Below are 15407 nucleotides of genomic sequence, written 5' to 3' on the forward strand. Positions count from 1 at the left end.
AGGAAGAGAGGGAGGGGAAAAGAGAGAGGTAGAGTAAAAGAAGGGGATAAGACACAAATTAAACAAATCATTCACATAATGAACCATCAAACCTGTTCTTATAAGAACAGGGAAACAACACCAAAGCTGTTTTGCAAGTCAAGCCTAATAAGAGCTACATAGTGCCCGCCCTCACCTTTGGTTCTGCCAAAATTGGAAGATTAGCCACAATAATTGTATTGGGTGACAATTAAATCCACGGTATTGAGGTTTTGTGTAAAGCAGGAAAAAAACATATTTTGTGCTTGCTGAAAATCAGAACATAGCAACTGAAAACCCCCGCTCACCATATGCTCATTTTATCTTGTATAGAATCGCTTTCCGACCTCGAGGGATCCACGTTTTTTTTCAACATCATAGACAGTTTCAGTGGAACGTTTGATGTATTGCTGTAACCATGGCTACAGTTGATTCCCGGTTAGGTGTGTCAGCAGTAGTGACCGGTGACAGGAAATCAACTGTAGTCAGTTCAAGATCGCTGGTTCGGTTCCTCTATTAGAGAGTTACCATGTAAACAAAAAAAGAAAAAAATGCAGCAAATTAAGTCACTTGATTTCTGGCATGCTAGATGTGCTCCTTAGTATCGGATTTTAGTATGTACATAGAACAAAGTGCAAGTAGTAATGATAATAGTGATAACGGTAGTAGTAGTGGTGAATGGTAGCGAGTGGCAGGATTTAATAAGACAGTAGGAATAGTGATGATGGTATGAACGAGCTCCTCATCTTGGCTAGCTCCTCAGAGAGGGGTTTTCCAGTATAGCATCCAGCTTTTTCCTCGTCCTCCTCTCGGCCACCACCTCTAGTTATTATACTATAGCTAACTAGACTATATAGAAGGAATAAAATAACAGACGTTTGCTAACAATGTTTTACTTCCGACATCTCATAAACCAAGACACTGGTACCAGTGCTTTTTGCACGGATTGCAATGACTTTAAGACTAGTGAGAGCGAGTCCCCCTCCTTCCTCCAACCAATAGACCAAATGTCATTCTGTACTAGGCCTGTCCCAGACTAAGGATTTGTATAGTCGACTTTGATTGGCTGAAATTTGCAGGTAGTCGACTACCCCCCTGAATGCAAAAAAATATTGAATGTTTTTATTTTAAATAAAACAGTTTTGGGGGCATCATTCCATTTGGGCTGTGGGGGGTGAAGGAGTCGACGAAAGGCTTCTTGTCCTCTGCGAAACCATGCAATCGGTCCACTGATGGATACATCTTGATATTGTCTAGTGTGTTCAGGTGAAATCCTCTTTCTGTGCCTCTGTGCCCGTTTTCTTAGGCAGTTAGCCTCACTGGTATGTGCGCCATTAGCGCTAGCCACGCTTCTAGGCCTCTTTGCTTTTTTTTTTTTGCATTCGACTAAGAGGTTGGCAGTCGACTACGGCTCCTTTCGATCGATTAGTCGACTATCGACTAATCGAGGTCAGCCCTACTCTGTAGTCAAGGGAGCTTGTTGTACAAGCAGTGAGCACACGTCCTGGATATAGTGTCTTCTTTACATCAAACACACACACACACACACACACACACACACACACACACACACACACACACACACACACACACACACACACACACACACACACACACACACACACACACACACACACACACACACACACACACACACACACACACACACACACACACACACACACACACTTGTTTAATGTAGTGAAATTGTGTGGTTTGTTTTTGTATTTGGCCATCTGATTAGCTACTGTATACCAGTGGTTCTCAAACTGTGGTACGCGTACCACTAGTGGTACTTGGTGGTACTGCTGGTGGTACTTGAAAACATTTCCAAAAAAACAAAAAAAAAAAATGTCAGGCCACTGAATTTAGAAGCAGGCCAGGCCAGTGTTTCTGGTTGCGGCGGCGCGATAGTTAGATAATCTAATTGGGGAACAACCAGGATATCACTGTGACAGAGAGTAATGCAGTCTAAACAGTCATAAATCTTTAATTCAACTTCAGCCCTGATCATAACCATTTATTTTTAGATTTTTTTGTAATTGCTGCTAATCATTGACACATGCCTAGCCTGTAATAATCCCCCCCAGAAAAATTTACTTTGCATTTGATATATTGAAAATATTTGACTTGTGTTTTTTTTTAACAATAATTTGTGATGCCATCACACAAACTGGCATTTAAAAGGTAAACATTCAAAAATGTATTGAATATGTGTTTTCTTCTTTTTACAATAATTTGTGATGCCCATCACAAACACTAAAAATTCAAATATTCCTGCACCAGAATGCAGGAAATTAAGTTTTTGTAACAAAATAATTGTGTGTGTGTGTGTGTGTGTGTGTGTGTGTGTGTGTGTGTGTGTGTGTGTGTGTGTGTGTGTGTGTGTGTGTGTGTGTGTGTGTGTGTGTGTGAGAGAGAATGACGGACAATTGCTTGCTGTGTGTGAGAGAGAGAGAGAGAGAGAGAGAGAGAGAATTAAGTACATTTGCTGAAATACAGTTGTTCTTAATTTTCTCACTTGCTATGTGATAATGTTAGTTATTATGTTCTCAATGCCCCTTGCATTGTATGAGTTGTGTGGAAGCGTTTGCTAGTTCTAGTGCTATCCCTTTGTACATTGTGGCTGTGTCTGACAAAAGTTAACAATAAATAATGGTATTAGGAATACATTTGCCTCCTGTGTGAACTGTGCATAGCTGAATAGACTGTATTTTAACGCCGGTCATATGGTGGTACTTGGAGAGAGCCAGCTACGTTCTCAGGTGGTACTTGGTGTAAAAAGTTTGAGAACCACTGAGCTATACTGTTTCTGCCAGCCAACTGCCCACCATACCCCACCCCACCCCCTACCCCCAGCGGTCCACAATGGAAATAAGCTTTTTGGCTTTATTGTGTTTTTTTTTTTTATCCACTTTTTCTCCCATTTTCTATATTTTCTCCCATCCCAATTTTCGTATCATCCAATTCAACCCTCCCCTGTCACGAACGCTGTTTCTTGCCTCCCACAAGCCGGCTGCAATGTGGACTAAGTCATACATAGCACAAGTCCCCTCCGGTACTTGAGGTAACAGCAGTCGCATCTTTTCACCTGCGCAGCTCGATCTCTCAGTGGCGAGGAGTAACGCGTGGGAGGCTCACGCTGCCCCCGACACTTCCTGATTCTACTGCGCAGGCGCACCAACCGACCTGTAGGAGTCGCTGTCCACAATGCCCGATCCCCACCCATCAGTTTCCCACCCCCTAATACGGCCAATGTGTATTAGTATGAACGACCAGCTAAACTGAAAGCAATGTGGAGCGCTGGGCTCGAACAGTCGAGCCCAGCGTCTCTGCATTCGTGGCGAGCGCCTTGCCCACTACGCCACGTAGCCGCCCTTGGCTTTATTGTGTTTTTAACCTCGATGACTTTTTTTTTGTCCACTTTTTCTCCTTCTTTTTCTGTTTTTCTCCCATCCCAATTTAGTCGTGCCAATTCCCCCCTCCCCTGTCTTGATCGTTGCTCGCATGTGCCCCCCACTGGTCGGTCGTAGGGAGGGTTGAAGAATCTATCCCATGTCCCCTCCGATACATGCAGAGTCAGCCAGCCACTTCTTTTTCACCTGCCAGCGCGGACTCTCATTGGCGAGGTGTAACGTGTGGGAGGGCTCACACTACCCTCGACATCTCCTGTCCTTGCTGTGCAGGCCCCCTGACCGACCTGTAGGAGTCGCTGTTTACAATGACCAGATTACCACCCATCGACTACCCTCCTGCTGACTCTGCCAATTGAGTCAGTATGACGGCCGGCCCAAGCCGGAGGCAACGCTGACAGCCGGATTCGATACCAGTGTCTCACGCGTTGGTGACGAGCGCTTAGACCGCTGCGCCACCCAGCCGCCCAACCTCGATGACTTTTTAAATGTATGTATGTATTCCTGCAGGGCAGTTTTATATGTATCTTTTATGAATGATAAAATAAATTCAATCAATCAATCTTATTTAAACAAAGGAACATTAGCTTCAACACACTGCTACGCTAGTAGTGCTTCTTGGTTACAATAACAAATGCTAACAACACTAACTCAACTGAAGCTCAAAACACAGTGTAGTGCAGGGGTCATCAAGTAACTTAATATTAGGTTTAGGCTTAACTAGCTTATTATTGTTTAATATTTTCACTTTCTTACAAAATTAATGTTATTTTTATTAATTAAGAAAGCTTAAAAATGCTATAAGTGGTATTATTTTTGTTAAAATAAGTGGTCTACAGTACATGTTAAAATAATAGCTCTACATTCCAGGATAATGTGGGAAGTGATACCAGACCATGTATTTAGTGTTTACTGCAGAGCGGAAGGACTGGGAGACCCATGTTACTGACCAGACGCTCTATATCAGTGATGTCTGTTTACTGCAGAGTGGAGGGACTGAGAGACCCATGTTACTGACCAGACACTCTATATCAGTGATGGCTGTTTACTGCAGAGTGGAAGGACTAGGAGACCCATGTTACTGACCAGACACTCTATATCAGTGATGGCTGTTTACTGCAGAGTGGAGGGACTGGGAGACCCATGTTACTGACCAGACACTCTGTATCAGTGATGACTGTTTACTGCAGAGTGGAAGGACTGGGAGACCCATGTTACTGACCAGACACTCTATATCAGTGATGGCTGTTTACTGCAGAGTGGAGGGACTGGGAGACCCATGTTACTGACCAGACACTCTGTATCAGTGATGACTGTTTACTGCAGAGCGGAAGGACTGGGAGACCCATGTTACTGACCAGACACTCTATATCAGTGATGTCTGTTTACTGCAGAGTGGAGGGACTGGGAGACCCATGTTACTGACCAGACACTCTATATCAGTGATGGCTGTTTACTGCAGAGTGGAGGGACTGGGAGACCCATGTTACTGACCAGACACTCTATATCAGTGATGACTGTTTACTGCAGAGCGGAGGGACTGAGAGACCCATGTTACTGACCAGACACTCTATATCAGTGATGGCTGTTTACTGCAGAGTGGAGGGACTGAGAGACCCATGTTACTGACCAGACACTCTATATCAGTGATGGCTGTTTACTGCAGAGCGGAAGGACTGAGAGACACATGTTACTGACCAGACACTCTGTATCAGTGATGGCTGTTTACTGCAGAGCGGAAGGACTGGGAGACCCATGTTACTGACCAGACACTCTATATCAGTGATGGCTGTTTACTGCAGAGTGGAGGGACTGAGAGACCCATGTTACTGACCAGACACTCTATATCAGTGATGACTGTTTACTGCAGAGTGGAGGGACTGGGAGACCCATGTTACTGACCAGACACTCTATATCAGTGATGGCTGTTTACTGCAGAGCGGAAGGACTGGGAGACCCATGTTACTGACCAGACACTCTATATCAGTGATGGCTGTTTACTGCAGAGCGGAAGGACTGGGAGACCCATGTTACTGACCAGACACTCTATATCAGTGATGGCTGTTTACTGCAGAGCAGGAGGGACTGAGAGACCCATGTTACTGACCAGACACTCTATATCAGTGATGACTGTTTACTGCAGAGTGGAGGGACTGGGAGACCCATGTTACTGACCAGACACTCTATATCAGTGATGGCTGTTTACTGCAGAGCGGAAGGACTGGGAGACCCATGTTACTGACCAGACACTCTATACCAGTGATGGCTGTTTACTGCAGAGTGGAGGGACTGAGAGACCCATGTTACTGACCAGACACTGTATCAGTGATGTCTGTTTACTGCAGAGTGGAGGGAATGAGAGACCCATGTTACTGACCAGACACTCTATATCAGTGATGACTGTTTACTGCAGAGCAGGAGGGACTGGGAGACCCATGTTACTGACCAGACACTCTATATCAGTGATGTCTGTTTACTGCAGAGTGGAGGGACTGGGAGACCCATGTTACTGACCAGACACTCTATATCAGTGATGGCTGTTTACTGCAGAGTGGAGGGACTGGGAGACCCATGTTACTGACCAGACACTCTATATCAGTGATGACTGTTTACTGCAGAGTGGAGGGACTGGGAGACCCATGTTACTGACCAGACACTCTATATCAGTGATGGCTGTTTACTGCAGAGTGGAGGGACTGGGAGACCCATGTTACTGACCAGACACTCTATATCAGTGATGACTGTTTACTGCAGAGTGGAGGGACTGGGAGACCCATGTTACTGACCAGACACTCTATATCAGTGATGCCTGTTTACTGCAGAGTGGAGGGACTGAGAGACACATGTTACTGACCAGACACTCTATATCAGTGATGACTGTTTACTGCAGAGTGGAGGGACTGAGAGACACATGTTACTGACCAGACACTCTATATCAGTGATGACTGTTTACTGCAGAGTGGAGGGACTGGGAGACCCATGTTACTGACCAGACACTCTATATCAGTGATGACTGTTTACTGCAGAGTGGAGGGACTGAGAGACACATGTTACTGACCAGACACTCTATATCAGTGATGGCTGTTTACTGCAGAGCAGGAGGGACTGGGAGACCCATGTTACTGACCAGACACTCTATATCAGTGATGACTGTTTACTGCAGAGTGGAGGGACTGGGAGACCCATGTTACTGACCAGACACTCTATATCAGTGATGGCTGTTTACTGCAGAGTGGAGGGACTGGGAGACCCATGTTACTGACCAGACACTCTATATCAGTGATGGCTGTTTACTGCAGAGTGGAGGGACTGGGAGACCCATGTTACTGACCAGACACTCTATATCAGTGATGACTGTTTACTGCAGAGTGGAGGGACTGGGAGACCCATGTTACTGACCAGACACTCTATATCAGTGATGCCTGTTTACTGCAGAGTGGAGGGACTGAGAGACACATGTTACTGACCAGACACTCTATATCAGTGATGACTGTTTACTGCAGAGTGGAGGGACTGAGAGACACATGTTACTGACCAGACACTCTATATCAGTGATGACTGTTTACTGCAGAGTGGAGGGACTGGGAGACCCATGTTACTGACCATACACTCTATATCAGTGATGACTGTTTACTGCAGAGTGGAGGGACTGAGAGACACATGTTACTGACCAGACACTCTATATCAGTGATGGCTGTTTACTGCAGAGCAGGAGGGACTGGGAGACCCATGTTACTGACCAGACACTCTATATCAGTGATGACTGTTTACTGCAGAGTGGAGGGACTGGGAGACCCATGTTACTGACCAGACACTATATCAGTGATGTCTGTTTACTGCAGAGTGGAGGGACTGAGAGACCCATGTTACTGACCAGACACTCTGTATCAGTGATGACTGTTTACTGCAGAGTGGAAGGACTGGGAGACCCATGTTACTGACCAGACACTCTATACCAGTGATGTCTGTTTACTGCAGAGTGGAGGGACTGGGAGACCCATGTTACTGACCAGACACTCTATATCAGTGATGGCTGTTTACTGCAGAGTGGAGGGACTGGGAGACTCATGTTACTGACCAGACACTCTATATCAGTGATGGCTGTTTACTGCAGAGTGGAGGGACTGGGAGACCCATGTTACTGACCAGACACTCTATATCCCGGTACCTGTCTGATCTCCTCCACCAGTACACTCCATCCCGGAACCTACGATCCTCTGATCTAGGTCTCCTCTCCATCCCTCGCACCAGGTTACGGACTTTTGGGGACAGAGCCTTCAGCGTGGCGTCCCCTACCCTCTGGAACTCTCTCCCCCCCGAAATCCGCAACGCCCCAACCCTGGACACCTTCAAATCCGCTCTAAAAATACACCTCTTCACCAAGGCTTTCCCCATCAGTTAGTTTTAGATTAAATTAGGTCCATTATCCCCTACTTTCCCTCATCCCCTCTTCCCCCTCCCCCCTACTTTCCTTGCCCTATTTTTTGTCCTGATTGTAAAGCGACCTTGGGTTCTATGAAAGGCGCTATATAAATTTGATTTATTATTATTATTATTATTACTGACCAGGCACTATATATCAGTGATGGCTGTTTACTGCAGAGTGGAGGGACTGGGAGACCCATGTTACTGACCAGACACTCTATATCAGTGATGACTGTTTACTGCAGAGCGGAAGGACTGGGAGACCCATGTTACTGACCAGACACTCTATATCAGTGATGGCTGTTTACTGCAGAGCGGAAGGACTGGGAGACCCATGTTACTGACCAGACACTCTATACCAGTGATGTCTGTTTACTGCAGAGTGGAGGGACTGAGAGACCCATGTTACTGACCAGACACTCTATATCAGTGATGTCTGTTTACTGCAGAGTGGAGGGACTGGGAGACCCATGTTACTGACCAGACACTCTATATCAGTGATGGCTGTTTACTGCAGAGTGGAGGGACTGGGAGACCCATGTTACTGACCAGACACTCTATATCAGTGATGGCTGTTTACTGCAGAGTGGAGGGACTGGGAGACCCATGTTACTGACCAGACTCTCTATATCAGTGATGTCTGTTTACTGCAGAGTGGAGGGACTGAGAGACCCATGTTACTGACCAGACACTCTATATCAGTGATGACTGTTTACTGCAGAGTGGAGGGACTGGGAGACCCATGTTACTGACCAGACACTCTATATCAGTGATGGCTGTTTACTGCAGAGTGGAGGGACTGGGAGACCCATGTTACTGACCAGACACTCTATATCAGTGATGGCTGTTTACTGCAGAGTGGAGGGACTGGGAGACCCATGTTACTGACCAGACACTCTATATCAGTGATGGCTGTTTACTGCAGAGTGGAGGGACTGGGAGACCCATGTTACTGACCAGACACTCTATATCAGTGATGGCTGTTTACTGCAGAGTGGAGGGACTGGGAGACCCATGTTACTGACCAGACACTCCATATCAGTGATGGCTGTCGGAATGTAGAGCTATTTAAACACCTATTCTAACAAAATAATACCACTTACAGCACCTTTAACAGAGAGGGCACAAATACAATTAAGCCCTTGTGGCACAGGACTGTCCTAAATACCAGAACATAATGTTCCTCCTCGTGTTTTCTGAATTCATTCATATTTTGCGGCCCAACACGACGCTCTCTGGCACCTCAACCTGCTGACCTGGAGTCAGATCCCACAAGAACCATCACTCCTGCGTCTCCCTCTCAGCCCCCAACATGTTTTACCCTCTCCTTAACCCTTTCATCTGTACGATCACACCGACACCATTAGAGTTTTTATAACACATAACATTCTAATGGTGGTGTCACAATGGCTGCTACTGGCCATTGAAAGCTATAGACTGTAGGGACGGGTACCGAATCCGGTACTTTTAAGGGTACCGACCGAATCACGTTGGCACTACCGAGTATCGATTCACGTGAGATCCGCCGGTGCCACATTTCGGTACTATACATTTAATTTTTTTAATTAAGTGTGCCGCATGTTCACGTCAACGCTCACGCGCACAATACACTCTTACCTAGGATTTGACTTGATTCAACAACAACAAAGCAGTCGGGGCAATGGCAAGCCGGAAACGGTCACAAGTGTGGTTACACTTTACAAAGCTAGATGCAGACAACGCTCGCTGCAATACTATATATATATTAACAAATTGTTCTAAATAAATAATAATGTTGTTGATTTAAGCATTACATCACTCGCAGGAGTGGTTTGTGAACAATAAACCATGCCTAGGGGTGGTCGTTAGGCCCGAGGCGCAGCCGAGTCGTCACAAATCACGACTGCAAGTGGTGTAATGCTTTTATACAACTGCCATATTCATCCAACCTTATTGCTATACAATAAACACACATTAATCGAAGATTTATTGAAAAAACCATCCGCCAGAAAAAGTAGTTCCCACAACTACAAAAAAGACAAGTTGCCTCCATGTGGAAGCAGCTTGAAGTGCATCCAACCAACTAACACATCCAACTGTGTATTATTGGAATGATTGATTGAACATTTTATTACCAGATGCAGAATGGGTACAATACAGTACGGCTCAATACACACAATTGTTAAGGGGATGCAGACCTACTTTCTATAGAACTTCATTCTTAGATGCTTCTATAGAAAGTAGGTAAAACAAATTAAAAAGTTTTCTTTGCCCTTTAGGAAAAAAAAGTTTTCTTCGCCCTTTTTTTTTATTTATTTTTTTAAACCTACTGTAGAGGGCCTAAACTTAACCAGTTGGAAACCAAGTGTACAGTAATAAAATTAGCAATCAATCAATCAATCAACTCAATAGGCCATGCTCACTTAGAACAGCGCAGCACCCAGCTCTCTCTCAGTCTGACTATCCCCCGCGTTGCAGGCAGAGTGTGTGTGCGTGTGCGTGTGCGTGCGTGCGTGCGTGCGTGTGTGTGTGTGTGTGTGTGTGGGGGGGGGTGTGTGGCGGTGGGTGGAGACTAGAGCGAGCGCTGACAGTCGAAAGGAAAAAGAAATTGAAAAAAATCAATCAATCAATCCGCGATTTTTCTTTTGTTACAGAATGATTCAAGACCCATCAATTACATCATCCAACATTGTTTAAAGCACTAAGACATTCGCTGTGACAGAATCGCTTGATATTTAGTCGTTTAGTCGTTATCAACATATCCATTTGTTAAATTATTGTCCGGCATCTTGTGATCCGGCGGAGTGATGTGATGTGATTCGGTTGTGGGCGGGTCCTGGGCCAGCAGCGTGGAATTGTGAAGAATAAACACGTGTAAAATGACTGTTTCAGCCAATCAGAATCGAGAAATTTGCATGCCGTTGTATAAGTTGAAATAATAAAGGTGATGGCAGAGAGGGGGATGAGAAGGAAGCTGGCTGCCATCATGGAGAACCCCTACCACCCCCTCTACGACGAGCTAGTCAAGATGAGAAGCACAGACTCATACCCCCCCCCCCAACACTCAACTAACCGCCTCGGACAGTCCTTCATACCAGCGGCCATCAGGCTCCACAACAGGGGGCAGCGACTGCTGCTAGACATTGATCTAGGACTAATAGGAACCCAAGGAGGACAATAACACTACTACCTTAGGCATACTGCACCTTATGTGGATACTGTGATACTGTGAATAATGTATATTTCAGTAGATAGTAAATTATAACACTACCTTATGCATACTGCACCTTATGTGACACTGTGAATACTGTGAATATATTTTTCAGTTAGTTAGATAGTAAATTATATTGACCTATTTGTTTACACTGCTTGTGTTTTTACTACCTGTACCCCCCCCCCCTTCCCCCATGCTGCTATGATGCCTGAATCTTATCTTAATGATAATAAATTATTTGAAGTTTGGATTTTTTTATAAATTTCTTTACAACTGAGGTGGGTAGATAAAATTTTTAGAGACTAAAGTACAGAAAAAGGGTACCGTTGGGTACCGGTATCGATTCACAGTACGGGTACCGGTTCAAATGTGAACGGTACCCAACCGTAATAGACTGGTACAATTCTAAGATAGAAAAATAAACTGCGGTTAATGCTGTTAATCCGGGGGGAGAGTGTGCTGTACCTGGGGGGGTCCAGTGGTCCTCCTGCGGGGCATGGTGGCGGAGGCCGGCTCCTTGCTGAAGCTCCTCTCCTGGCTGCGGCAGTGGGGCAGAGGCGGGGCCTGCAGCGCCTTGAAGGACATGGCACCCATGGGGTGGCAGGAGACTGAGCGAGGACACACAGGCATTGCTACCGTGACCCCAGGGAACGATGACCCCAGGGAACGAGGGGAGGTCGGGAGGCGGTTTGAGGATCATTTTAGGGCACACACCACCGGGAGTTAGGGGAACGGACGGACGGAGTGGAGGTTGGTTGAGGAAGGGCGGAAGGATACGCATTAGAGGAAGCAAGGAAGCAAATGAAGCAGGAAGGAAGGAAGGAAGGAGGAGAAGAGGGAAGGAAGGAAGGAGGAACGGAGTAATGAAAGGAAGGATGTTGAGGAGCGATGGAGGAGCGAGAACAGATGAGGAGAGAAAGAGAGTAGAAAATTAGTGCTTTGATTGGCTGTCAGAGGAGTCACCATCACTGGAGGAATGCTCACCATATTATGGGATATGAATTAGAAGAATGAAGATTAGCACCAGAGGTCAGTGGTCCTCTCTCTCCTGGGAGACGGGAACTCCCCAGAGAGCTGCTAGTTGACTTTTGAGGGGATTTTGGTAGCTATACAAATACATCATGATTTCTTAAAATTATTGATCTTTTTCCCCCTCCTTTTTTCTCCGATTTTCTCCCATCCCAATGTTAGTTGTTATGCCAATTCCCAATCCCCTTCCTGGTCGCTGCGCACTTACCCCCCACAGTCGGTCTGGGAGAGTGGAGGCTATCACGTGCTTCCTCCGACACACGTCCAGCCAATCAACCGCTTCTTTTCACCTGGCAGCGCGGATTCTCACTGAGAGGGCGTAGCGTGTGGAAGGATCACACTATCCCACTTAGATCCTATCCGCGCTTAGCAGGCGCCCCGACCGAACTGTAGGAGTCGCTGTTTACAACGACCCGGACCCACCCCGCCAGCTTCTCCCACCCTCTAATACTGCCAATTGTATTAGTGTGAACGGCTAGCCAAGCTGGTGACAACCCCGGAGCTGTGAGCTGGATTCGAAAAGGCGAATCCAGCCGCTCCGGGGTTGGTGACGAACACAATCTCCGTTACGCCACCTGACCGCCCCTACATCATGATTTCTTGATATTTTGTGAAATAATGCATTATTTGAAGCCTATAGCCCTCCTCCAATTCATAATCAAGTGAAATAGCCTGAAAAAGTTAAATAAAAATGATTATTCAGCGTCTAAGTTCACCATCTCAATGTTTTATTGTTGGGTGGTCGTGAATAGGCTTTCCTCTGTTTTCAGGGGCAACAAACTATAACGTCTGAGAACACTGATTGAAGTGAAGTCCTGGTCCTCATGAGAGACTGACCCAGAACACAATAATGTGTGTGTGTCTATCTTAGTTCCAGTTCATGTTTACACCTTCCGGGTCATCTTCTCTGGATAGGAAGTGTCTTGAACATAAGACGGTAACTTAAAAACCCTTTTCCAACAGGCTCCAGTGATGGATGAGTTCCTATCATCAGCCACGTTAGTCAGGAATCAGGGCTATATTGATCCCAGGCGCATTAGACCCAAATCTATCAATTAAATGGAGAGACATGCCCAGCATGCAACCCAGAAACACACACACAGAGGAGAAAGTGAGGTGGAGACTGTGTCCCTGTATGTAGGGTAGAGACTGTGTCCCTGTATGTAGGGTAGAGACTGTGTCCCTGTGTGTAGGGTAGAGACTGTGTCCCTGTGTGTAGGGTAGAGACTGTGTCCCTGTATGTAGGGTAAAGACTGTGTCCCTGTATGTAGGGTAGAGACTGTGTCCCTGTATGTAGAGACTGTGTCCCTGTATGTAGGGTAGAGACTGTGTCCCTGTATGTAGGGTAAAGACTGTGTCCCTGTATGTAGGGTAGAGACTGTGTCCCTGTATGTGGAGACTGTGTCCCTGTATGTAGGGTAAAGACTGTGTCCCTGTATGTAGGGTAGAGACTGTGTCCCTGTATGTAGGGTAAAGACTGTGTCCCTGTATGTAGGGTAAAGACTGTGTCCCTGTATGTAGGGTAGAGACTGTGTCCCTGTATGTAGGGTAGAGACTGTGTCCCTGTATGTAGGGTAAAGACTGTGTCCCTGTATGTAGGGTAAAGACTGTGTCCCTGTATGTAGGGTAGAGACTGTGTCCCTGTATGTAGAGACTGTGTCCCTGTATGTAGGGTAGAGACTGTGTCCCTGTATGTAGGGTAGAGACTGTGTCCCTGTATGTAGAGACTGTGTCCCTGTATGTAGGGTAAAGACTGTGTCCCTGTATGTAGAGACTGTGTCCCTGTATGTAGGGTAAAGACTGTGTCCCTGTATGTAGGGTAAAGACTGTGTCCCTGTATGTAGGGTAGAGACTGTGTCCTGTATGTAGGGTAGAGACTGTGTCCCTGTATGTAGGGTAAAGACTGTGTCCCTGTATGTAGGGTAAAGACTGTGTCCCTGTATGTAGGGTAGAGACTGTGTCCCTGTATGTAGAGACTGTGTCCCTGTATGTAGGGTAGAGACTGTGTCCCTGTATGTAGGGTAGAGACTGTGTCCCTGTATGTAGGGTAGAGACTGTGTCCCTGTATGTAGAGACTGTGTCCCTGTATGTAGGGTAAAGACTGTGTCCCTGTATGTAGAGACTGTGTCCCTGTATGTAGGGTAAAGACTGTGTCCCTGTATGTAGAGACTGTGTCCCTGTATGTAGGGTAAAGACTGTGTCCCTGTATGTAGAGACTGTGTCCCTGTATGTAGGGTAAAGACTGTGTCCCTGTATGTAGAGACTGTGTCCCTGTATGTAGGGTAAAGACTGTGTCCCTGTATGTAGGGTAGAGACTGTGTCCCTGTATGTAGGGTAAAGACTGTGTCCCTGTATGTAGGGTAGAGACTGTGTCCCTGTATGTAGGGTAGAGACTGTGTCCCTGTATGTAGGGTAGAGACTGTCCCTGTATGTAGGGTAAAGACTGTGTCCCTGTATGTAGGGTAGAGACTGTGTCCCTGTATGTAGGGTAGAGACTGTGTCCCTGTATGTAGGGTAAAGACTGTGTCCCTGTATGTAGGGTAGAGACTGTGTCCCTGTATGTAGGGTAGAGACTGTGTCCCTGTGTGTAGGGTAGAGACTGTGTCCCTGTGTGTAGGGTAGAGACTGTGTCCCTGTATGTAGGGTAAAGACTGTGTCCCTGTATGTAGGGTAGAGACTGTGTCCCTGTATGTAGGGTAAAGACTGTGTCCCTGTATGTAGGGTAAAGACTGTGTCCCTGTATGTAGGGTAGAGACTGTGTCCCTGTATGTAGAGACTGTGTCCCTGTATGTAGGGTAGAGACTGTGTCCCTGTATGTAGGGTAAAGACTGTGTCCCTGTATGTAGGGTAGAGACTGTGTCCCTGTATGTAGGGTAGAGACTGTGTCCCTGTATGTAGGGTAGAGACTGTGTCCCTGTATGTAGGGTAGAGACTGTGTCCCTGTATGTAAAGACTGTGTCCCTGTATGTAGAGACTGTGTCCCTGTATGTAGGGTAAAGACTGTGTCCCTGTATGTAAAGACTGTGTCCCTGTATGTAGAGACTGTGTCCCTGTATGTGGAGACTGTGTCCCTGTATGTAGGGTAAAGACTGTGTCCCTGTATGTAGGGTAGAGACTGTGTCCCTGTATGTAGGGTAGAGACTGTGTCCCGGTATGTAGGGTAAAGACTGTGTCCCTGTATGTAGGGTAGAGACTGTGTCCCTGTATGTAGGGTAGAGACTGTATCCCTGTATGTAGGGTAAAGACTGTGTCCCTGTATGTAGGGTAGAGACTGTGTCCCTGTATGTAGGGTAGAGACTGTGTCCCTGTATGTAGGGTAAAGACTGTGT

The 15407-nt window shown here is 46.2% G+C and overlaps 1 protein-coding gene across 1 annotated transcript in view; it reads right to left on the reverse strand.

Annotated features, from left to right (window-relative positions):
• LOC311228157 (ensconsin-like) overlaps nucleotides 1–15407 on the reverse strand; it is a gene marked incomplete at its 5' end in the record, with an annotated part of 223863 nt that overhangs the window by 127345 nt on the left and 81111 nt on the right. Inside the window, one exon of the mRNA XM_084314070.1 lies at nucleotides 11515–11657. Within this exon, the coding sequence (XP_084170196.1) occupies nucleotides 11515–11657 (143 nt within the window). The remainder of the gene's footprint in view (nucleotides 1–11514; nucleotides 11658–15407) is intronic.

The sequence above is a fragment of the Notolepis coatsorum genome (genome assembly GCF_963971535.1).
Source record: "Notolepis coatsorum genome assembly, chromosome: 5".
Classification (NCBI taxonomy): Eukaryota; Metazoa; Chordata; class Actinopteri; order Aulopiformes; family Paralepididae; genus Notolepis; species Notolepis coatsorum.